Raw genomic sequence first — 26,348 nt, 5'->3', positions numbered from 1 at the left:
ATGTGATTTATTTTTTTTGCATATCCAGCAATACAAAGTTGGTTCTCAATAAAGGTAGAATTAATAAAATGTTTAAATCATTGCTTTTTAAGAAGATCTGACCTAGTGAAGCCGAAAGCAAACTCAAAACATGTATGTTAAATGAATTCTAGGTTTCAGGTTTTTTGACCTTGTATCTGAAATCTTATATCAACTTAGTTGGATTTGTTTATGTGGTGCTGGGTAGCAGGGAAAAGAAGTCATTTTTTCACATAGCTGCTTGGAGAAAACAACAAACCTTTGAAGCTGTGAACCAGTATTTTTAATCTGTGTATGATTCCTGCCTAATGCCTCTCATTTAGTGGTATTCCAGCCTTTTCTTTTTAATACTTCCAATGACAGCAAACTCATGATCCCCTCATGAGGCAATTCAAACCCATTACAGAAAGTTTTAATTATTAAAAAAAGGTGTTCAGGAGCGAAATTATGAACTATGAATTGTTTTAATTATTGTGCTAAAAAATTTGGATAGCTTTCTGTGTCAGTTATCTCGATTAAGGGAACTCTGCAAATAAACCATGTTAGCAACCCAAATGGAAAAAAAAAAAAAATTAACATTGAGCCTCAATGTCCCCTGGCATTTGTGAAGTCCTAATTCCCTATCCAACACGTTTGTTTACCTAGCAAAGGTACCCATTTGGGTACCTGCCTCGTTGACATACTATGAATGAGTATGATTTAGCAAGCATTAATATATTGTCCAGAATAGATTTATTCTGTCTTCAACTTGTAGCTATGATAAATCATCATGGCCCAAAGGAATATTTTCCCAGTTCTTTTGTAATAGTCGAGTTGCCCAAGGAGAGAAATCTTAGAGGGGATCACCCTGAGCCATCTGCTCTCAGTATGTGATACAGCATAGTTCCCTATGTCCTGGCTTTGATTATAGTGTCAGAATCCTACCAAAGACTCTTATGATGATTGCTTTAGGGTAGAATCCAAAATATATTATTTTCCTTGTTTAACTTCATATCATAAGACTGAAGGGAGATTATCAAGGCAGGCTTTGAGATGTCATCTTATTAATAATTTGGCAAGCATGATCAACATCTAAGGTTGATCCCCAAGTGGCATGTGGAGGGAAAAGAAATATTCTAAGCCTCCTTGGCATCCTTAATATTTATTATGTTACTGCTGCCTTCATTTAGATCTTCTCCATTTCTAATCTGCATGACAGCTGTAGCTTACTGTTCTCTCTGGCTTCAGCCTTGCCACATGTCTCCTCCATTCCCTCCGGCAGCCAGAGTGCTCTTTCTCAAATGCATGCCTGCTTACGTTACTCTGCTGCTTAATTGCTTCATTGCTTTCTGAATAAATATCAGGTTCCTTATTATGGAATACAAAGCCTGCAGGTCTACTTCTCCCACCACATCTCTTCTCACTACCTTTCTATCCTTCATATGTGTGGAATTACTTTTTTTTCTCTCTCTCTTTGAGACAGGGTCTTGCTCTGTTGCCCCGGCTACAGTGCAGTGACATCATCATAGCTCACTGCAGCCTCAAACTCCTGGGCTCAAGCAATTCTGTTCCAGCCTCCTGAGTAACTGGGACTACAGGCACATGCCACCATGCCTTGCTAATTTCTCTATTTTTTGTAGAGATGGGGTCTTGCTCTTGCTCAGGCTTGTTTCAAACTCCTAGCCTCAAGCTATCCTCCTGGCTCAGCCTCCCAAAGTGCTAGAATTACAGGCATGAGCCACCACTCTTAGCCTAAAATTACTTTTGATCCTGGACTATGTATGCTTCCTGGTGGCCCTCTTCCTCTCTGTTTTAAGCTGCACTCATCCCTGAGAGCTAAGCCCTACTGCATTGTCCCCTGGAAACTTTTGTTTTCCCTGAAATTTTCTCCCCTATCAAGATAGGTTTGTGTTCTGTCTGAGTTCTATTGCATCCTGAGCTTATCTCAAATCCTAGCATTATTCGGTCAGTATTGTAATTGTTTCCTAGTCTACATCCTCCCCATAACTGGAGCTCATGGAGAGAATAGGTTAGATTTTATTTATAAGTCCAGGGTGTAACACATTGTACTTGCCCCATATTGCAAATGCATTATGAATGCAGGTGCTTCAACACAGAAGTGAATAATTATTTGCCACCCTGGAAAATGTAATTTTGCTACTAAGGACCATTCTGCAAAATACATCTTTTGAGTAAACTCTAAGTGAATAAATAAGGGTGACTTTTAGTGGAAGCACCAAAATATGAAGAATGATTATCTCTGATGATTTGCTCCTGGGTTATGTTTTTGTCTTAATTTTTTTTATGTTTTCAAATTTCCCTATAAGGAGCCATACAGATTGAATTTATAATCAAAAACAAAGATTTTAAAACAGCATATATTATTTTGTATTTGCATTGTACCTTTATGACAAATGTTTGCAGAACAAAAGGACTAGAATAAAGTCCTTGAGTGGCTAACAGTGGTTTATCTCTAGGGTTGAAATGATGGGTGAATTTTTTCTTCTTTCTAATTTGCAGAGGTTTTTATCTGTATAATTATGTAGTCCTTTTATAAGAAAAAAATTATTTATTAAAAAATTTAAATAAATGACATGATGATTAATAATTTGAATAATCAAATAAACAACTCCTGTCAAGAGAATACTACATTTAATCAGATATCACTCATTGTCAAGCCACTTAAGCTGTCATTTTGAGAGCACATGAAAAACAGTATAAATATTGATGTCTACCTTTTAAAATGGAGAAAAATATGACTCTGGATATTATAAAACTGGAAAATTTGTTTTAGACCTTTTGGAAGCTAAGTATACCTTTGCACTGGGAGCAGATCTTAAGTCCAGTAGTGAATTATGGAGTTGGTTTTTAATGGAATATGGCTGTCTATTTTTGCTGCTAAATCTATTATCCTTTAGTACATAATACACTGGAGATTAAGATCCCACATATTCATCAAAGATTTACTGTGAAGCAGTAAAAATAGATTTAGTCATAATTTATACAGGTGCATATTTATAGGTAGAGTATGTTTGTAAAAATGGCAATGAGAGAAATGAAGAAACCAATATTATTTTATAATATTATCCCTTTTGATTTTCTTCTTAAAACCCATGTGCTTTGCATTTATGAGGAATTAAAACCAAACACTTCTTCAAAATTTATTAAACAGTTAAGAGTTCCCTCAATCGCATTTGGCAAGAGCTTAATCAGTTACATATAGTCATTTATTGAAAAGGAGATTAGAGTTTTTTTGCCATTATGAGTTTACTTTTGTGAGCAAAGTAATGTTAAGTTCTTAGAGGTTCTTGCATATCATCAATTATCATAAACCAAAAATACAATTTACAATTTTTTTTTTTAAGAGACAAAGTCTTGTTCTATTTACCCAGGCTGGAGCGCAGTGATGCGACTGTAACTCACCGCAGCCTTCAACTCCTGGGCTCATGCGATCGTTTTGCCTCAGCCTCCCAAGTAGCTAGGATTACTAGTTGTATGCCACCACACCTGGCTGATTTTTTAATTTTTTGTAGAGACAGGGTCTTATTATGTTGCCCAGGCTGATTTTGAGCTCCTGGACTCAAACAATCCTCCCTCCTTGGCCTCCCAAAGTGCTGGGATTACAGACATGAACCATTGTACCAGACCATTATTTACAAACTTGATGATCAATAATTTTTATGTATATTTAAATGTCAGAGTAGATACTGCTAATGGTAAGTTGAACCATTTGATCCTAGGCCTGAAAATTAAATCCTGAAAGCTATATAAATGCTAATATTTGGACAGGGAGGTCCAATAATGATGACCTCAAATAGGGAAACATGTATTTAGCACTTTATAGTGTGACAGATAATATAGCAATTGCCTAGTATGTATTATTCCATTAAGGTCTTACCACAACCTATGAAGTAAGTTAACTAATGAGACCAGTCAACAGCCTGAAATTTTAGTTGCTTCTAACCCACCATGTCTATTGACGGTCAGATCTGGACCCTACAGCATGTCTCCCAGGCTGACAGAGCAGCCAGTAGCAGAGGAGGGGAGAGCTCAGAGAGTCTTACACCTGCCACCCAAAGTTGCAGCCTGAAATGCCAAACCTCACTTCTACTCACAGCTCATTAGTCAGAACTAGTCACCTGACATCACCCAACGACAAGGAGGAGGGGCTGGGAGTACAATCCTACAGTGTGTCCAGGAGTTGAGGAACAGTAAATATTTGGTGAAGAGTACTAATCACCACTATCCCGTGTCCCTAGTTTACACATGAGGAAACAGAATCTGAAAGAGATTGAACAGCTTGCCAAGTCACATAGCGAAGTAAGTATAAGAGGTAAAATGATATTAAAAAACCAAGCACATATTTAGCAATATTTTTATAGCAAGTTCAAAGCCTACCAATTCTACGTCACTTAGAAAGACACAGGAAAATTAGAGATTGAATAGAAATCAGCAAGTGTCTCTTGGTCTCACTTTTGTGTACTCTGAAATCCTTTGGCTGTACTTCCAGCTGCCTACCTCAAAAGCTAGAAACTAAAACTATTGACTTTCTTTACCAGAGCTTAGTCCCTTATAAAATTGTTATGGCTCTAGGAATTCTTGAGGGTAATTTACTGATGATAACAAGCAATGTGACTTGTAATCACTTGGTAAATGTTGTTAGCAATGTGAAGCCCAGTATCCAGGAAGGGGCAATACTATCTATCCAACCTGCTTCAAAGGTGTGCATTTTTCATTAAGGTAGTTATAGGCAGGGCTGTTGGATCTCACAATTCCAGGAGACACTATTCATACAGAATTCTATGTTAATGGGGCCTCCTGGAGTTGTACAATGCATTGGTCAAAAAAAAAAAAAAAAAGACCCTTTCTCTTAGGGGGCAAATGTTATATTTTTCCCCTAATTTAAGCCCTTCCCCTTAGTGGTATTTCACTTCTTAGGGTAAGCATCGGGAGGGAAAACTCTTGAGGAGTCTACAGACTTTGTGCTTCCACTGAGAGTTTTGACCAATAGAAGTTCCTTTCTATCATTTTCCATTTAGCACTTGGCATCTTGTGATCCTCAGTGCCTGTCCATAGGTCCTGAATAATCTTCACTTCCCTAGATATTTCAGCACTAAGAGAACAACAAATTGACATAGCTTCTGAGCAGTACCCAGAAAGTTGTCTCTACCCTGACTGCCCGTTAATAACCTGGGGTGTTTAAAAAAAACCCCTTAACCTATTCCCATTCTTAGAATCTAACTTAACTGACCTAAGGTAGACGGGACAGGCTATGAGCCTTTTTAAAAAGCTCCCCAGATGGTTCCAATAGTAGCCTGGATTGAGAGCCATAGACCTAGGAAATAATTAAAAAGTGTCCTATGACAAGGTTATTACCAAGTACAGTAGTTCTGTTTAGTAGATAAGGAACATGAAAGGGCTTTAACATTGCTCTACCAAAAGAATGTAAGATCGTAATAGATTTGACTCCTTGACTTATCTAATTTGCCCCTGTCTCCTCCATTCCTCACAAATGGCTCTTGCCAAGGTCCACAAATACTTCCAAAGTGCCAAATCCATTAGACCATGGATTCTCAACTTTGTACATAAGAATTCTCAGGAAATATTTTAAAATACAAACACCAGTCCATACCTAAGCCCAATTAAATCAGAATTTTTGTGGATGGTGCCCAGACATCTGTATTTTTTTAATGTTCTCCAGATCATTTCAAAATGTGGCCAAGATCATAAATGACTGCACTAGTCACATTTAGTCAATATTGTACTAAACTTCTCAGTAATTTAAAAAATATTATTTTTATTTTTTATGGATACATAATAGTTGCATAGTTGCACATATTTATGGGGTACATGTGATATTTTGATACAAGCATAGAATGTGTAATGGTCAAATCAAGGTAATTGGGATATCTATCACTTTAAACATTTTATCATTTTTTTGTGCTAGCAACATTCTGATTCCTTTTGATAGTTACTTTGAAATATAAAATAAACTATTGTTAATAGGGTTAAAATCACCCTATTGTGCTAATAAACATTAGATCTTATTCTTTCTATCTAATTGTATTTTTGTACTCAATAACCAACCCCTCTTTAACCCCTTCCTCACTACCCTTCCCAGCTCCTGGTAACCATCATTCTACTCTCTCATGAGATAAATCTTTCTAGCTCCCTCATATGAGTCAGAACATTTGATATTTGTCTCTCTGTGCCTGACTTATGTCACTTACATAATGTCCTCTAGTTCCATTCACGTTGTTGCAAATGAAAGGATTTCTTTTTTATGACTGAATAATATTCCATTGTATATATGTACCAGATTTTCTTTATCCATTCATCCATTAGTGGTGGATATTTTTGGACAACCATTACATTTCTTGTTGTGGATAATGCCTCGGTTAGCTTTTTACTTGGTAGTATACCTACAGAGATGGTCAGTTTTATGTCTCAACTTGACTAGGTTACTATACCCAGTAACTCAGTCAAACACTAATCTTAGGTGTTGCTGTGAAGGAATTGTGTTGATGCAATAAATATCTAGAATTAGTTGACTTTTTTGTGTAAAGGAGATTGTCCTTGATGGCTTGGATAGACATGATCCTATAAGTTGCTTTAACAACAGTTGAAATCATGACAATTATAATATGGTCATGTAAAAGAATGTTCTTGATTTTAGGAAATACATACTGAAGTATTTAGGAGTAAGGACAAAACTGAGTTTTCCCTAAAAAGGAAGAAATTCTACCTGAGGACTTCAGGGACAACTCCTGCCCAAGAGTTTCTACCCTTCACTTTCTGATGGCCTACCCTACAGATTTAGGACCTGACCAGGTAGCCCCCAAAATCATGTAAGCTGACTCCTTGCAATAAATCTCTTCATATACCTAGCTATCTGTCTATCTATCTATCCATCCATCCATATATCCATCCATTCTACTGGTTCTATTTTTCTGGCAGAACCCTGACATGCCTCTTTTCCAAGTACAAGTCAGGACTCAGGCCCAAACCCCAGTGGGCAGTTGTAAGGTTTCACAGTGGGTATCTTAAATTCTTCTTTCTTCCCCTGACCCCCACACACCTGCCTTAAGGAAAAGTCACATATAATATCTAGTCATTCTCATGTTTTTATTTTCTGGCACCTGGAAATTTGCCCAAAGTATCAGCTACGGTATGAAGACCACTTGAACTGCTTCTCAATTGCAGAAGACTCCAAGAGCAAATCCTCTAGGCTGAGGAAACATTTACTTTGTAGCAAACAGAAGATAAGGGAATGTGTTTGCAAAACTTTGCGGCAGGGCACATAGAATCATAACTTAATACCACAGGTTTTGTCTTAGTTTGAGCTCTACAGAAGCAATCATGAAGCAAGGATTTAGGTATGAGTAAAGGGGAGGTGATCTCGACAAGAGACCAGAGGAAAGGAGAAAGGTGAGACAGGGAAGGGAAAGTGGCAATGAAAGGTGTGTTATCAAACAAATTACCACTGTGGGCAACGTGATCTTAATTCCACTGGGGAGCTCTAGGAGTCAGCGAGAATGTGCACTTTGGAATAATCCCTCCAGGGGGGTGAGGGAGATAGATGTTAACACACTGAATCTGTTCAGTCACTGGTTGAGAGTGGCTTCCAGGGGATGAAAATTCTCAGGCACTTCTACCCCACTGTTTAAGTGTCAGAGGCAGCCCTCTGGCATCTGGAATCAGGCCTGAGGGTGCTACTAACCCAGGGCAGAGGAGAAATGGGTGGAGTGTAGACAGTGTCTGCTAGCATGTCAAAAGTTTTTTCACCCAATGTATCTAATACACAAAAATTTATAATGGCATGTAAGAAACAAATTCCTTCTCCAAAGGATTAAATACTACCTTTTTTCCTAATATTAAAAATTAAATTGTTTTCATCAATTTCCACTAGATTTATATCTTTAATAAACATAATGGTGTACATCTGACAAATCTTTTGAAAGTAATGTTTATAATCCAAATGCCAGATATTCCACTACATTCTTAAAGCAGATTGAGGCATTTATCCTTAATGACATGTCATCATTCATTGCAAAATAAAATACACCTTTTCTAGATGGCTCAAAATTATTTATAGTTGTTAAAGCAAAAAAAAATATTTGGTAACAAATTCTTAATGTATGGATTGCTCTGGCTTTCATGGACATACCCACTTTCTCCAAAGTTTGGTCCCTGGGCCTCAAAGCATTTATTCCAAGAAGCAATTGCTATGATTTAGGTCTTTAAGTCAGCTTCCAAAGCTTGAGTTTCTCTGTGATGTTCTTCTGAAAAGGCATCATAAAATCTTCGAAGTCCACCTGGTGACTAAACCTCTCCCGCCGTAGTTCCCTCTTCTTGATAAGGTCTGCCGTAGTGGGTTCAGGACTCCAAATCTTAAACAAATAGCCACATCCAGAGCAGGTATGAGTCTGACAGCCAGTACATATGCTAGTATCCAGGCAATTTTCAATACATAGTCTATTTAAAAACTTTTTGATAGTTTTAACATAAAACTATCAAATTTACTTCTAAATGTATTTTAACCTTTCCCCCCCTCTTACATGACATCAATAATTACTCAAGCATCACAATTTCTGATGATGACTATCTGAACAACTGAGCTCAGAAATGTTCAGTTACTTCTCTGGCCAGTTACCCTCAGGCCAGCTGCTATTCATTTTTAGGATGTCAAAACAGGGAAACAAAGGAATTACAAGATCATCCACATTTATATACCTTTATGTTGTATGTAAAAGTCAAAATTATTTTCATAATAGAAGGCAGGGGGAGCTGCTTATCTAGAGTGGTTTGACGGGCATTGGGAAAAAAACTCTCTTCCCCAAAAGATGTCTCCACCTCTTTAGTTGTAGATGTTTTAGGAGGTTAGTGAATAAATCCAGTCTTGATTAATATGAAACTCCCACGTGAGATGGAGGTAGAGAGTACAAAGAAGAAGGATTGGGTCTGAGAAGTGCCAAAAAAAAAAAAAAAATGTCTATAGGACTTGGTGGGTGACTAAATGGCTGTAGGGCATGCCATTGACTAAAGAAGACTTCAATCCTTTGAGGAAGATGTAAATATCAATATAGAAGTAATAATAGAGAAAACTAGATATTGACAATTAATAGTTGGACTTAACTGAGTTGAAAGGAGCAAGACCTGGCAAACAGGACACTCACAAATAGTCACTATAAAAGGTAAATTTTGGACATTTGTTTGGATGATCTGCATACAAAGCATTTGAAAAATGACATTCTGAGCTTCTATCATGCTATGAAGATCTTTCCAAACTACTTACCCTCCGTGGAATAAATGTGGTATCCACTTTCTTGGTATAACCACTGGTAATCAATGAATTGAGATAAACCACATTATCCTTCTGCATTTTCTTTCCTTCTGATATGGCTGGTACAGTATAAATTGAAAGTTGTTCCTGGAAACAAAACCAAAAAAAAAAAAACCTTATAAATTGTAAAAACCTATATTCACTTTCTATTATTATTTTCTGTTCTACATCTTACTCTGAAGCCAGAGGAAAAAACCTAAAAATGGTTCTATACAAGCTATAATTTCAGATAAAAATAGAATATTATTATGACTTTGGGTAGAGAGAGATAATTAGTTTGCCTGGTTTAACTCTACTTTATTAGTAGTATCAGTGACAGATCACACAGGTCTTCAAGATATCCATCCTTGACCTGTGGCCATTCATTAATCAGAAGGATGGAATCCTATTAAAATGATAATGGTTCATACAGTAGGAGCTTTAACTGCTTGATCCTCCTTCACCTTTTGCCATCCTGACCAACATTCTCTGTGTATATAATGCTGCTGTCTGCCTACAATCCTTTCATCCTATCCACTTCCTACATTACCACCTACATGTCCCCAACCTTTTCCAATTTGATGGCATTAAAGCTTTTCCTTCTTGACTTCTATCCCTTATCCTGTGTCTACCAAGAATCTCCAGTGAGTCTTCTCCAAAAGAAGCTTCTAGCCTAGAAATGCACTTAGGGCTTCCCTGCTAATGCCAAAGTCTTGATGTCTGAGTAATTCCCATGGGCAACAACCTCAACCTCCTGCTGGAAGTTTAGAAGTGCCTAAACCACTCCATATTATCAAGAACAGTCAACTTGGCACATTTAAAACCTTCTACAGTCATTTTGTAGGATAGCCAAGTTACAAGTGGCTCTGTATCCCAGAGCTCAGTGGTATTCATTAAAATTCCTTGATGGGAGCAGGGCAAGAGGGTAAGGTGGGCTATGAAAGATTATGAGACCAAAATGAAGGAAAATCATGCTTTACTTCATTCAGAAGGCTACGCTTCTTCTTCCCTGTTTGGACCATCTCATCCAATCTGTATAATTCAGGACGAAATCTATACATGTCCAATACCAGTTCTTTTTTCACCAATTTTAATGGTATTTAGGCTAAACCCATTTCATTTTTACATGAATTCTTTTTGCAATGAGCACTTTTTAGACTCTCCAGTAGCATGAATTTTCTTGTTAGATATTTCTTTGAAAGTACTATGCAATGGTGCTGAAAGTATGCATTGCACATGGTTTTGCCCATGTGTGTAATGATATGTAAATAGTGCTGCTGTCTCCCCCGACCCCAACAAGTTTTTAAGGAGTTCCAGTTACTAATGGGTAACCAGCCTCTTTCCTTACCTCTTCTTTCTTAATTTCAGGGGGTTCAGTCTTCTGCTTAAGAGGTGGCTTGCCTTTCAGTTTTTGATTATCTGCTGGTTTTGGCAGGTTATCTAGCTTTTCTTTAATCAGACCAATTACTCTATAATCAGCATATGCCTTTGCAACATCCATGGCACTATGCCCTGTTGAAATATAAACATAAATTCAGGGCTAGCATAAACATATTAATGATAAACCATGTAGAAAACAATCTCAGCACATCAGCCCTAAGCCTGTGGTAGTGAGGATGATTACAAAAGAAAAGGGTATGTGTCAAGTTCACAGAGCTAGATCAGATATTCTCTAGCAGTCCCAGCTCTAAAATCCCATATGCCACTTTCTGGCATAAAAATTATTTTTTTCTGAAATTTTTGGACATTTCTTTAAAAGTTGGTAGGAAATACTAGATTAAATCTTGAATATCAATTGGATGGTTCTCTCCTCATATTGTGCATATTTCCTTTTGTGTGATAATTTTACATTATCCTCCTGTTTCCATTACGTAAGTGGGTACATTCTAAAAGGGCTGGGGGGAAGCTGGTGGTCACAAGTGCTCTAGGCAGAAAGGTGGCTGGGTATTATGTTACCTGTAATAGCATAGGGCAGGACTGGTACAATACTACCTGGGACTCAGAGGCAATCTGACCCAGCCAGAGGTATTAATGCTCACTCACAGCCAAAGGAAGCAATGGGTTCCACTAGAGGAAAAGGATATCTCCAGATAAAGGAGCTCAAATATTTATTCAAATGATTTTTTTCCTTCATGCATAGTATTTATGACATAAAGTAGGCCAGATGTTTACTTCCTAGAGTCAAGGAAGCCTCAATTCAAGAATTACTTTGTCCAGCTTTAAGAGGAATCCAAAATCTATAAAGCCTGTGGAGTATGCCAATTATTAGGAATTAACAGTTATAACAGTGTGATAACTCAAGGTGTGATCTGCAAACTGGCACAAGTCTACATACTAAAGATTACTGATCCACAAGGAAGTAATTACAGAAAGTAAGTGCTTAGAAATTTTATAGAAACTTAATAGAAGAATTTTCTGTCAATTGATGCTAATGATTGAAAAAAAGTCTGGCCTTGTATTTTGGAGTTTTTTTTTTTTTTTTTTAGTTTCATTTTTTGTAGTAAATCATTTTTATTGTATTTTACCAAAGAATCTCAGTCCGTGACAGATTGCAAGCATATTAATAAAGCACTGGCCCTTCAACACCAATGATTTGAGAAGCACTGGGTATAAGATAAACTTCCATAACATTTAACTCAGGCTTAGGTTTGCACCAGTCACCCAGGGGAAAATGTGGTCCTATAGGAATAACATCAGAAGGGGTCTAGGCCATAACATAAATTCTTCCTTTCTAATCCTAACCATCAGGAATATCAACACATACCTTTTCTATTTTCCAGCTGGAATTTAGCACCAATATCGAGTAGGTATTTTACAGTATCCAGCCTACAGCTTTCAATGGCTCTACTTAAAGGAGTTGAGTTGTTGATTGAAACTGCATCAATTGAAGCTCCAGATTTAACAAGAAGCTCCACAATATCTTGTTGGCCTGCATGGCATGCATAATGAAGTGGAGTCCAAAGAAAATTATCTGTTGCATTAACGTTAGCCCTGTAAAATAGAACAGATGCACAAACTAAAAATATTGGTTGTTTCAAGCACGGGAAGCTAAAAATGCAAAGTAAAATTTCATACAGTTTTATCAAGTTGTTAAATTGTAACCCAGGGGAGCTCTGAGTAAAATTAAATGCTGCTTTCTTTAAAATGTCTTTAAATTTTTCTTCAAACCTTTTTCTTCTGCATTATTTGACAGCCGTAACTTTATGAATACAAGGCCTGTCCAGAAAGTATCCAGCCATGTAATATGTTCTCATTATATTAACAATGGCTGGATGCTTTCCAGACAGACCTCGTATATTCATTTTGTTTGGTTTTAAAAGGCATCTTAGGGATTATAATTTTGCAAGGTTAAAAGCAAAGAAAATTATAAAACTAGATTCAATGAAGGTAAAAGCCGACAGGAAATATTAAAGTTATATTATTCCATTTTGTATCTACTTTCTCTGCATGTTATGAATTTTTAAATGAAACTTCATTACAAATTCTAAGCATTATAATGTATTATTTGAAATTTTAGTCCTTTTTAGAAACTCACTGTCCAAAAGTTCAAATTCTCATTAGTTGCTTTATAGTCCTCTTAATAATATACAAATTTAAGTCTTTCTTTGACATTAAACACTATAGAAATAATAACATTAACATCTTTTCACAAGTGTGCAATTACTGCACTAAGTGCTTTACATATTTGAATTTGTTTAATATTCAAAACATTCTGTGAGCTAAGTCCCATTAGAGCCCCATTATATAAATGAGAAAACTGAGGCACAAAAATGTTCAGAAACTTACTCAGGTTATACAAGTATGGAAGAAGAAGAAATTAAACCTGAGAGATTGTTGTAGTTTAAAAAGTTACATAAAAATGCCATGTTTTGATATTTTAAAGATACTTATAAGTCAACCAAGGAAAAGGCTGCCCTCTCGGGAGGAGAACATTGGGTTTTAGAGGGACCAAAACATGTCCTTAGTAATTACGGCCACCATCCCACTTGTCTGAAATTGTTGAGACTGCCACACAAAAAAAGAGGTAGATTAAAAAATGACTCCACACCATCTAGGTAAAGCTCTGAGATCAAACTGCATTGTCCTGTCACCAACAGGAGGCCAGTGATACCCAATCAGAAGACTCTTTCTACACTCAGAGGGAAAACTTATTGGCCTTCACTGTCTGCATAATTGTTATTGCAAATCATCTCTGTGCACACATAGTCCTATGTTCCCATTAGCCTCGTTTCCCATATAGGATCTATTTATTGTAGATGTCAGTGATCAGGCACTTTCCTGGTGCTACTGAAACTCTGACTGGATCTGAATGTTTCTTAAAAGGCTTCTTTTCCCTTCCTCGACATATGAAGTCTCATGAAAATTTAGACCTCACTCCACCAAAGCACGTACCCTTTTTCAAGAAGAAACTTGACCACATCTATGTTTCCACTTGCACACGCCATCATTAGTGGTGTTTTGTAGTAATTATCCTTCATATCGACAGGTATTCCTGATTCAAATGCCTTTTTCAGAGAAGCCAGATCGCCTGCCTTGGTGATGAAATTAATATTTCCAAATACCTTCTCCGGATCATCAGTGTACCAGGCAGAGTCATCCTGAATGGGATGTTCTGGTGGATGATCTCGATTAAACCGACTGCTGTCAGTGACATTCTGGTAGATCTCTATCATGTAATAGGGTGGCCCACCGTCTTCCCGGCGTGGAAACGCCTGCTCAGGAATGACACAGATCGGGAGTGGTAAAACAAACTTGCCTTTCCTTCCCTTTTTGCCCATCCCTTTTCTCTTTTTCTCAGTCCCATAAGATCCCAATACAAAAGATTTGCTTAAGTATTTGGTTCCTTTAAAGAATTCATTCACGTTGACCCCTGCTCCTCGGGTTTTTTCATGAAGTTGAGCTATGGTCATCAGCTTTTCCGGGCCTGCAAAATCTTGCCTCTCCTCCAGCACCATCACAAAGTCCTCCTTGGTGAGAGTCCCATCGCCCCTGTCCACAAGCGCAAAGGTTTCGCGGAGGGAAGTCTCATGTACCACAGACCAGTCATGTAGTCTGAGGGCCCAGAGCGGATTGGGATTTTTAACTCCTGGCTTGGCCAGTTTAGCGGCGATTTTCTCTGCTCGGTATATTTCTTTGCTTGCTGCTTTGAAGCCGCCTTCCTTCGCCACAGCCCTGGACGTTTTATGCTCTAAATTCTTCCATTTCAGGTCACATCCTAAAACATGAAGCATCATTATAGGAATGATACCAAGGCATTAGTATGGCTGTACAAATGACATTCATCCAATTGTTTTCTTAATTGCAAATGATTAATCAAAAGTGCATCGCAACTAGTACAACCTCTGTGGAAAGCAATATGGAGATGCCTCAAAGAGATACAAGAAGAACTACCATTTGATCCAGCAATCCCATTGCTGGGCATCTACCCAAAAGAAGAAAAGACATTCTATAAAAAAAACATCTGCACTTGAATGTTTATAGCAGCACAGTTCACAATTGTGAAGATGTGGAAACAACCCAAGTGCCCATCCATACATGAGTGGATTAATAAAATGTGGTATATATATATATATATATATATATATATATATATATATATATATATATATATTTATATACCATGGAGTTTTATTCAGCCATAAAAAACAATGGTGATCTAGCACCTCTGGTATTATTCTGGATAGAGCTGGAACCCATTCTACTAAGTGAAGTATCCCAGGAATGGAAAAACAAACACCACATGTACTCACCATCAAATTGGTTTTAACTGATCAACACTTAAGTGCACATATAGTAGTAACATTCATCGGATGTCGGGCAGATGGGAGTGGGGAGGAGAGAATGGGTATATACACACGTAATGGGTGTGGTGTGCACCGTCTAGGAGATGGACATGCTTGAAGGTCTGACTTGGGTGGGGCAAGGGCAATATATGTAACCTAAACATTTGTACCCCCATAATATGCTGAAATAAAAAAAAAAGTGCATCCCCAACTTATATGTTTATAGAAATGAGCATATTTGGTTGGTTTTACAAAATTAAGCTGGGATTTTTTTTTTTTTCCTGTGAGCTTCACTTCAGTGAATTCTGTGGGAGATAACTTTACAATTTATAACAGGATTAGGACATTTATAAACTTTATTTATAAATTTTAATCTACTTATAAATATAAATAAATAAGATTTATTCAGATAAATTATAGATGTTTGAAACACATACCATATTGGTTTACTTGTTAAGGAGACTTCATGCCATAGGGAGAGAGCAAGAATACACTTGAATCTGGAAAGAACCTGTATTCAAACTTCTTACCTAGGACCTTATAAGCTCAGAATACCTGTTTCTTTTCGAATGATTTAGACTATAAATCTGTGTGCAACCTAAAACTATATTTTATCTGTATTGTGCATTAAATTAATGTAATTTATACTAATCTGCTGCTTTTGTGGTAAGGTCACACGGAAAACTTTCACAGAGAAAAAAGTAATTTGTGAACCAGATCTGAAAATTTCGGTATTGTATCTGTGTACAAGTTAAACATTAAAATCCATTTTCCTTTTTGGTCCCTTACTTAACAAAATGATGAGACCAACATTATTTGTAAATACTCACCGAAGAAATAAGCTTTTCTGAACACATCAAGAAATCCATTTAGTGCTACCAAAAAGGCTGTGTTTTCTGTAATAGGTATCTTGAGACATTAAGAATCCATGATATGTATAAATAAGTCAGACTATGAAGAAGTCACACTCTTTTTTTTGAGATTAATACTTTCTTTGGTATTGTCACAATTAAATTTTAAAACTAAAGCTGATAATTTTACTAGTGATTAAATCATTCAAAACGTGTATTGGGATGATAAAGATTCTAAAATTTCTATATTGGACAGTTTAGGGAACAGTAACTTATTGGGACGGGAGCCCTTCCAGTGGTGTCTGCAATATTATTCCATAGCATAGTAATTCCATGGTGCAATTCCATACTAATTCCTAGTGCACTGTTTTTACTTAGCTATTTTGCTTACTCACGGTGTCTGGGGGGTTTTATCTACCACCTCTCAAGCCAATCCTATGTTCACCCAGCTCTAAGGATCAAAGGATTTTAAACCTGCTCCTGCTCACCCTCTGCTGCTTCCAGTTTCCTCCTAGTTAGAAACTTTTATGTGGATAAAAGACTCCAACATCCCAGCTTAAAGATCTAAAGGCAATTTTCCTCTCCTTTTTGACTCGAGACTCTGTCTCCTCCTTCACGATTAGTAAGTAAAGATCCATTCATTCTCTTTGTGATTGATGTTTCTCCGTGGTAATGATGCTCAACGTTTAGCTGGCTGGTGCTGCAGAACTCAGAGGGCCAAAGGCGACTCCCCTCTCCGCCCTTGGATGTGGCTCCCACACTGCTCACAGGGAGTTGTAGGACCAGGGGCCAAAAGAAGCACTGGGAGGAAATGTGGGAAAAGAATCTAGACAGCACAAATGCCTTACACTTATATACGAAGAGACTCAACCCAGGGAGTTTATTCAGAAACGAGCATTTCATTGCTAATGGTTTCTTGCTGCTCTGATTGCTTTAGATCTAAGATTCTAAATGTAACTGAATGTAACTGATTCTAAATGTAACTGATAACACTTCTGCTGTGAAACTGGGTCATCCACGTAGGATCTGGTGACATGGTTGTACTTCCTAACATGCTACAGAACTCCGTACATTTTCAGACATTTGCTTTAGAAATACAGTCTTATGATTCTTCCAGGAAAATGGATTTTTTTCTGCATCATTGGCAAGGGCTTTTTGTATGACTCAAGCCCTGGCCCTTTGCTTCTCAAAGTGCCTTCTGTGATTTTATCCCAGTAACACAGAAATGATAGAGTATATGCATGGTAACATTTGTCCCAATAAGATATGTCAACATGTTAAAGTTGAAGAAGCTTGTCTGAACTTGGGCAGATCTTTAATTTTTAGAAATGCATAATGTTAAAAATGAAATACTAGAATAAACTGCTGCTAGTGACAGACTAGAAAACAAGACCGATAACCGTTTGAGAAAGCAAAAATTAAATTTGAATTTGATATATTTTTCTTTCCTCATTTGTTAAAAGGATTTATTATATTTGGGGGCTGGGAAAAGTATAAATTTATAAAACTAAAAATGGATCAGTTATTACACTATTTGTTATGCGGGCATGTTAGCCTTATTATAATATTAATGGTTACAGTATGGGATCCTTGGGTTTTAGTGACTTCTAAAATTCTGTGCCTGTGTGGAAGATAGAAAAACAAAACACTTTCTCTGCTCTATTATAGAGTTGTTGGACTTCAAGTTTTTGCCTATTTCTCATAAACTGGAAAAAACATAAAGTTTAGCAAAATGCAGTTTCATCTCTAAAAAAGAGTTAAAAAACTTTTAATGTACATTTAATTAGCATGTAATTAATAACAAATTGATCTATATCTTTAAACTTGATTAGCTAATATTTTCATTTTAAGAAACTCATTAAGCTATATATAATACAGTTTATATTTCTAAGTTAATAGTTATTAAAAGCTACAATAAAATCCAAAATAATAAATATTGCTTATATTTCAAATTTTCCATGAAAATTTTCATTGTATTTCATGTTTCTCCCCAATATATTCCCCCAATAATTGCAAATTATCCAGAAAAATTACTTTTATACATGAGTATTTTTAAAAAATAAATAATTAAAAATGCAAAGTAAAGCAAATGGTTTTAGTGTTTGCCCTTTTTTAGGGTTGATGTTGACATTTTTTAAAATAAGGAATTTAATCAACTATAAGAATTTTAATAATTAGTTGACTCATGAACAGTCCCCTTTAGATTTTTAACAATAACCTAAAAAATTTGGAGAAATAGATTTTCATCACTTTTAAGCCCAGATTCATGATTTAATAGATGGTAGTGCCAGAAAAAAATTTCAATTTTCTTTCTACATATCAGTGAGGTTTGGCTATTAGAAAAAATAAGCAACTGACATGTGACAGGCTCGAATTCTCTGCTTATCTGTGACACAGGCAAATCATGAATACTTTAAGTACAAAGCTGCTAGACAATTTTACCTCGCTGAGCTATGTATTTACAGCAATCTGTAAAACCACCCATGGCAGCGTAGTGAAGTGGTGTGTTTCCGTTCATTGCAATCAGACCCAGGTCTCCATTGTAGGCAAAAAGAAGCTTCAATATCTGCAAAATAAATGGTGGATATTGTACAGGAATAGGAATATGCCTTTACTAAATGAAGACTGGCACCTAGATCTGTGTTATCCAGTATATTTTCCATTAGCCACATGTGGCTATTTAAAGTTCAAATTGAAATGAATTGAAAAAAATTAAAAGTTTAGTTCCTTTGTTTCATTAGCCACATTTAAAGTACTCAAAAGCCACATGTGGCTACCGTATCGTGTTGTATTGTATAGCACAAATGTAGAATATTTCCATTATCACCAAAAGTTCTATTAAACCATATTGATCTAGAGTATAGGAAACTCTATACTCAGCTGAGGCACTACCATTTTGGTCAGTGTAGGCAATTTAAGAAAGCATCAGAGAATGTTAAATAACATCAGAAGAGCAAATTCTTTACCGAATGTGGTTTCTATTGTTATGTATACTTTTATTGCAGGGAAGAGAGTCAGTGACAAAAATAAAAATAATCATGTTAAAACTCAAAGAAAATTGAGTAAAGAAATTTTAGAGGAAGTTCAGAATTTTGAAAAATAGGATAGTATTAACTCCTATTTTGTTTCTGCAGTGTCACTCTATGAGATATTCTTTGCTGATATGTCCAGATAATCAGAATATTAATATTTAAAATTCAGGCATATCATTAGATATACACAAACATCACAGAGATAAGAGTATGAGGGCATTGCTCTCCCCACAACTAGATCATATCATATTTAGAAGATTCTAATAATACATGATGAAGGCAGAAAATAGGGTAGTCTCAGTTGGTAGAAATTTTCGATTGTCATAGTTCAGTAGACAGAAAAGTATTATTAGTAATATTAAATAAATTAGCAAACACATAAAACTAAATAAAGAGCTGGAATATGTTTTTTAAGATATAATTTTAGAATTATTTGGGCAAAACCAAGATGAAAACAACACAGGTAACTCAGAAAAAATTCTGCCTTAGTGTAACCTACTTGATATATAAAAATTTGGGGAAAAGGAGAGAAAGGTTTTAGCAACAAATTTTAAAGCACAGAGCAGATTATTACATCAAAAAAGCCTCCTTTAGCAGCAAAATGAGCAGCATGATGTCTGTCATTGTCAAATGTATTCACGTCACCTCCTCTTTCCAAGATGCCTCGAACGAGTTCCAACACCCCTTCTCTCGACGCTTCCATTAAAGCCGTGCGGCCTGTGGCCTGGACATGAAACAGATCAAATGCTATTTATACCTGCATATTCAGTAACATATTCAGTATAAATATAGAATGAATCCATTTGACCTTAGCTTTACCCTTACAAGTTTAGTTCTCTACATTTTTCTTAGTTTTATGTAACAAAGAGGAACAACAGTTAAACAAGTACAGAGTCAAGGTCACACTGCGTGCCACTGTGAGAATAGCATGTTAAAAAATGCATTTCTTGCAAAGAAAGCAGAGCAAAAATGGAGAAAAAGGGAAAGAATATAAAAACAATATAAGATTAAGTCATAGGTGTTTACTAGTGAGAAGAAAATCTATTTACAGTGTCTAGAAAGGACAATTATAAGAAAAGAAAACTCAGTAAAATTAGGAGAGAGAACAAAATGGATCAGAGAAACAGCAGAACTATATATTTTCTTTTCAAGAAGAAAAGTTTTTATTAGGCATCACTGATACCTGTTTTACTATTTCCTATAATAATACTTTGACATTATATATAATAAATGCCAATTTTGCAAACATAATTAGGAAATAGACTATAGAATCATGACAATATAAAGATAATGAAAGTATACCATTTTCAAGCATTCTGAGTCAAAATGAACATTCTATAAACTAACTGGATAATGTTACCATATTTAAATGCAAAAATCATATAATTACTCTATAAGTGAAAAAAAGAAATATTTATAATCACAGGAATAGTCATACTGAGTTGATAGCATTGGGATTGGCTCCTTTTTCCAATAATGTCAGGCACAGGTCCTTAATATCATGTGCTTCTTCACAAGCTCTAAGGAATACTGGTTTTCCTTCATAGGAAGAATTGTTGACATCTGCACCATATTTGAGGGCAATCAGAGCACAGCGATAATGTCGCTTAGTAGGTAAAATGCAGTAAAACAAAACACCTGCAGAAAAATGGAATCCCCAAAGAGTATTTAATTAACAGTCCATATACATTTGAATGTGATAGGAAGGAAAAAATGATTATTTAAACATCCACATTTAGCCAAAGGTGGTAGCACAAAGGCCTATCTATCTTGGTTTTCTCCCTGAAACCAATTAAAAAACCAAGACGGAAAAAAAAAAACTCAGTTTTTTATAGAGTTAGAAAAGTCACAACCAAATGTGATAGGACCTGGTTTAGGGAAGAACTAGAGTGCTGATGTGTGAGTCTGTCGATGCTCAGTATTTGGCATCTTGCAGTCCATACCCCAAGTGTCCCTTCTTGGAATGTACAGGGCTGGGTGTGCCAAAGTGCTATTGGTAGGTCGCTCAGTCCCTTCTAAAACTGAAGAATGGCAAAAGAGATGGTACTGAATGACAAAATGTGCAGACCAGCCATGTCTGTAAGATGCAGGCTGTCAGTATAGTAGCAATGAGATGAGAAACTAGACAGCAGGGGGCTCTGCCATTTTGGCAAATCATTTTGTTCCACTGAAGAGAGAAAATACTAAATCCCCACTTCCAGGACCTATGCCATACAGACCCTCAACATAATTCATATCAAAATGTGCTACACATCAGGGGTATTGGTTTATTCTTCCTTTTGTAGTTCCTTAAAGTGTGACATTAAGTTGTTAATTTGTGATCTGTCTTTTTGATGTCGGCATTTAAGGCTGTGAATTTTCCCCCAAAGAATGCTTTTGCTGTGTCCCATAGATTTTCATAGCTTGTGTCCTTTTTGTCATTAAGTTCAAAGAATTTTCTGATTTCCATCTTAATTTCATTCTTGACCCAATAATCATTCAGTAGCAGGTTGTTTAATTTCCATGACTTTGTGTAGGTTGTAATGTTTCTCTTGGGATTGATTTCTAGTTTTATTCCACTGTAGTCTGAGAAGGTACATAGTATGATTTGGATTTTTTTGAATTTGTTGAGACCTGTTTTGTGGCCTAAGATATGATCAATCTTGGAGAATGTGTCATGTGATGCTGAGAAGAATGTGTATTCTGTAGTTTTGGGGTAGAACGTTCTGTAAATATCTGTTAGGTACATTGATTTAGAGTTTGGTTTAAGTCCATTGTTTATTTATTTTCTGCTTTGATGATTTGGCAAGCTCTGACTGTGGGGTGTTGAGGTCTCTGGCAGTTATGATGGTGCTATTTATTTCTTTGCTTAACTTTAGTAAAGTTTGCTTTATGAATCTTGGAGCTCCTGTGCTGCAAAATACAGATTTAGGATTATGTCTTCTTGTTGAATTGCTCCCTTTACCATTATATAATGACTGTCTTTTTCTTTGTTGTCTTAAAGTCAATTTTATCTGATATGAGAATGGCTACTCCTGCTTTCTTTTGATTTCTATTTTGCATGGAATATTTTTTTCCATCCTTTCATGTTGGTTCCATGTGCTTCCTGTGGTTTAGATGTATTTCCTGGAGAAAGCAGATAATTGGGCTGTGTTTTTTCATCCATTCAGTCAACCTATGTCTTTTGAGAAGAGCATTCAGTCTGTTAACGTTAACTGATAGCATTGATATGCGGGACGTTGGTCTGTTCACCCTGTTGGGTAGTCCCTTATTGCTTTGTTTTACCTCTTGTTCTGTTGTTTTATAAGAGTTGTGAGTTTTGTGGGGGGAGGGGAGTTTAAGGTGATTTTACACTGGTGTGTATCTGTTGTTTTGATTTGTGTATAATATTGTTCTGAGTATTTCATGCAAGGCAGGTTTGGTCATGGCAAATTCTCTCAGTGTTTGCTTGTTTGGACAGACTTAATTTCTCCATCGATTATGAAACCTAGTTTTGCAGAATACAAAATTCTAGACTGGATTAAGACGATTGAAGATGCCCCCCCCCATCCTTTTTGGCTTGTAAGGTTTCCACTGAGAAGTCTGCAGTTAGCCTCATGGATTTTCCTTTGTAGGTTATTTGATGCTTATATCTTGCTGCTTGCAGAATTTTCTCCTTCATTTTGACTTTGGACAGGTTGATTACTATGTGTCTTGGAGATGATCTATTTGCTATGAATCTTCCCAATGTTTGATGTCCATCTTTTATCTGTATGTCTGAATTTCTGGCAATACCAGGGAAGTTTTCCTCAATAATTTTTCTCAAATAGGTTTTCCATTCTAGATATCAGTCTAGGCAAAGAACTTATGAGTAAGACCTCATTGGCACTCATGGCAACAAAAAAAATTATTAAATGGGATTTGATTAAACTAAAAAGCTTCTATAGAGCTAAGAAAATAATAACAAAGCAAACAGACAATATACAGAATGGGAGAAAATATTCACAAGCTATACATCTGATAAAGGGCTAATGCCAAGAATTTACAAAGAACTCAAGCAAATCAGCAAGAAAGAAGCAAATAATCCTATTAAAAAGTGGGCAAAAGACATTAATAGAAGCCTCAAAAGAAGAAAGACAAATGGCCAGTAAACATGCAAAAAAATGCTCAATGTCACTAATCATCAGGGCAATGCAAATTAAAACCACAATGAGATATCACTTTACCCCAGTTATTATAGAATGGCTTTAGTTAAAAAGTCCAAAAACAATAGATGCTGGCATGGATGCAGAGAGAAAGAAATGCTTATACACTGTTGATGGAACTGCTAATTATTAATAGTACAACCCATATGCAAAACAGTATGGAGATTCCTCAAAGAACTAAAAGTAGACCCACCCTTTGATCCAGAAATACCACTATTGGGTATCTATCCAAAGGAAAAAAAGACTTTTCATCAAGAAGACACCTGCACTCAAATGTTTATAGCAGCATAATTCACGATTGTAAAGATGTGGAATCAACCCAAGTGCCCATCAATTCATGAGTAGATTAATAAAATGTGGTGTAAGTATACCATGGAGTACTGCTCAGCCATAAAAAAGATGAATTAATACCTTTTGCAACAATCTGGATGGAACTGGAGACCATTCTCCTAAGTGAAATATTTCAAGAATAGAAACAAAAACACCACATGTACTCACTATTAAATTGGAACTAACCGATGAGCACACATGTGCACAGAGGGAAGTAAAACTCAGCAGAAATCAATCAAGGGTAGGAAGGAGGGGAGGAGAGGCAAAAACCTACCTAATGGGTACAGTGAACACTATTTGGGTGATGGGCACACTTATAGTTGTGACTCGAGCATTACAAAAGCGATCCATATAACAAAAACATTTGTACCCCCTTAAAATTTTGAAATAAAAAGAAAAAAATAGAAAACTAAGGACAGAGCAAGACATAACATGTAATAATGGACCAAAACAACAATGACAATGGGAAATGGGTGCTATAAGGAACTAGTCTGGCTTAACTCTCAAGGAGAATAATTTCAGACACTGTAAATTCCTTAGGACAACATACAGGAAAGAGCATATTGGCTTAGAGCTTTACTTTCTCCATATTTTGGAATGTTGTTCAAAGAGAAAGTATAGATTAGGCCTAACATGTCTCACATCCTTCTAAAGATCCACTGAACCATTTAAATGTTTGCTTGTCAATATCAGCCACCAGAAAATAGGATGTTAGTGGCAGAGAGACTACTGTGGAGTAAGTGAAGCAGTTTGCCCAGTGGCAGCCAAACTGAGGACTGTGCGAGGTAAGCCAGGCTCAAGGATGTGGGGAAGAGACAATGCCCTCTGCAGTGGGCACACCATGGGCTGCAGAGTCAAGGCCATAGGCAGCAGCACTAACAAGGTTATTTGTGAAACAAGATTTTATATTTGTTTCAAGTTTTGTTTTGTGTTTTAAGTTCTTCTCATGTGATTTGTCTAATTGTTTTCTAAAACATTCATCTTCCAGAACCTTGATAGGTTTACTATCAATTTGAATGAGCATATAACCATACAGTTGTTGCATTTGCTACAAATATTTATTTGACCTTATTTCCAATTTTATTTTTTAAAAAATTTATAATTTTAGACTTCTAAGCTATAGAATTTCTCAATCTATTTTGTGATTGATACCTCTGTTTCAAACTCAAGAAGTTAGACTTTTCTTCATTTCAATGTTTCCCAAACTTTGTTCCACAAAACTCCAAGAATATAGTATGCCATAAAGTAAAATCTATTTCATGATCAAATGAACATGGAAAATGTTGCCATCTTTGGTCCCACAATATGAAAGAAACATGTCTAAATTTGTTTTATCCAATGTTTCTTTCATGAATTCAACAGTGGAACCAATTTTCCACATAATATTTCTCAACATCCAGTGATTCAGTGGTCCATGGAACACACTTTGGGAAATGGTATTCCATAGAGCTTTGAGAGGCTATTGTTTTTTCGAGATTTAACATTTTAAAATCCACTTGACCCTTAAATGCATCTGAAGTTTATTTTGTTACGTGGTGCCATTAAATAAATAATTCTCCCTTTTCTTGGTCCTCTACTCTTGTTTTAAGCAAGTCGCCTATCAAATACCAAGTCTGCAGGGAGTTATACAAGTAGATTTTATTCCTGTCAGAAAACATTAGCATTACAAAATGTGATTTATTTCTCAAATGTAGGGCTGATGTTAGTGGTTTTGTACTTGTAGCAACTCTTTAGGACAACTGATTAAACCTACCAATTTATATTAAGCTTGGTGGTAATTACCTGAGTGATTTTTATTAGTCTGTTAACTCTTGCCTGAATCTCAAGTTATTTGGGCAAGAAGCTCTCAGACCTTGGTCTTGGCATTAGGGAGGTGCAGAGGGTGTGGAAATACAGCTATTTCACCTGAATAATTGTTGAAAGGCCATATCTAGAGTTTGAAGTTGTATTTCCAAAAACATTTAAAAATGACCCTAGAAAGTTGAAGTTTATGGCAGAATCCACCTTAGTCCTTTCAAGCTTCCAAGTATAACTTCTTTCTACATCAGACTGCTGTTGAGAGGGAACAAAATCCTTTTGGAATCCTAAGTATAGTACTGCCCAAAGTTCTAAAATGTGAAAAAGAATAATAAATGCTCTACCTCTTCTCTTGTTCTAAACAAAAGTTTATATTTTATAATGGATGATTATGGTAATAACAGTATGTATAGTGTTGAAATTTCTCCATATTTCAAAGAAACGACCAAACACAGAATGATCGAATTCTATGAGCAAGCTCTGAAAACTGGTTTCCCTAAGTTATACCTATCTCATTTTCAAATTATGAGGAGAGAGTATCCTTAGGTATAAGAGTAAGAATTTGGCCTTTCACTTAAAACTGTGAATAATTCACTTTTAAAGCTGGAAAACAAAAAAAAAAGTCCATTTTATTGATTTCTGGCTACAAAGTGAATTGCAATCTCTTGGATAGAATGTTAGAATTTTTACCTTTTCCTTCATTATCAACTATACTCATATCCGCCTTTGCCTTGGCTAATATTTCCATTGACAGTTCATGGCCCAGTTCTGCAGCCCTCATTGTGGGAGTACAGCCCATCCGGTCTTGCACATCAGGGTGAGCACCCAGCTCAAGGAGAAAGCTGACCATATCGATGTCATTGGAAACCGAGGCCAAGTGCAGAGCACTGATTCCATCAATGGGGTCTGTGAAATTGATTAGTTGAGGGTATCCAAGCTTGGTCAGCAACTCTATCTGCTTCTTGTCTTTGTTCCGAACACTCTGAAGAACTTTGTAGATCTGCAAGTTCTCAAGTCTCTTATCTGCCAAAGCCATGCTTGAACAGCTTCTTAAAAGCCTTTTCTGGACCAAA

At 36.2% G+C, this 26,348-nt stretch overlaps 1 protein-coding gene and 1 long non-coding RNA gene across 2 annotated transcripts in view; one reads left to right on the top strand and one right to left on the bottom strand.

The window, feature by feature from the left end:
• The window catches only part of LOC123622047, a 17,226-nt gene extending 2,589 nt beyond the window's left edge, over positions 1-14,637 (top strand). Inside the window, exon 3 of the long non-coding RNA XR_006729402.1 lies at positions 14,527-14,637. This is a non-coding gene — a long non-coding RNA (uncharacterized LOC123622047). The remainder of the gene's footprint in view (positions 1-14,526) is intronic.
• On the bottom strand, positions 8,067-26,348 carry ANKEF1 (ankyrin repeat and EF-hand domain containing 1). Its single transcript, XM_045528088.1, is given in 10 exon segments — positions 8,067-8,261; positions 8,264-8,387; positions 9,293-9,427; positions 10,668-10,831; positions 12,084-12,310; positions 13,712-14,534; positions 18,396-18,519; positions 19,560-19,709; positions 20,424-20,623; positions 25,966-26,348. Coding segments are annotated over 10 exon segments (2,325 nt in total). The 5' UTR covers positions 26,312-26,348; the 3' UTR covers positions 8,067-8,229.

The sequence above is a fragment of the Lemur catta genome, chromosome 17, assembly GCF_020740605.2.
Source record: "Lemur catta isolate mLemCat1 chromosome 17, mLemCat1.pri, whole genome shotgun sequence".
In the NCBI taxonomy this organism is placed as follows: domain Eukaryota; kingdom Metazoa; phylum Chordata; class Mammalia; order Primates; family Lemuridae; genus Lemur; species Lemur catta.
Note: the sequence above shows the minus strand (reverse complement) of the source record. Positions and strands in the feature narration are given on the sequence as shown.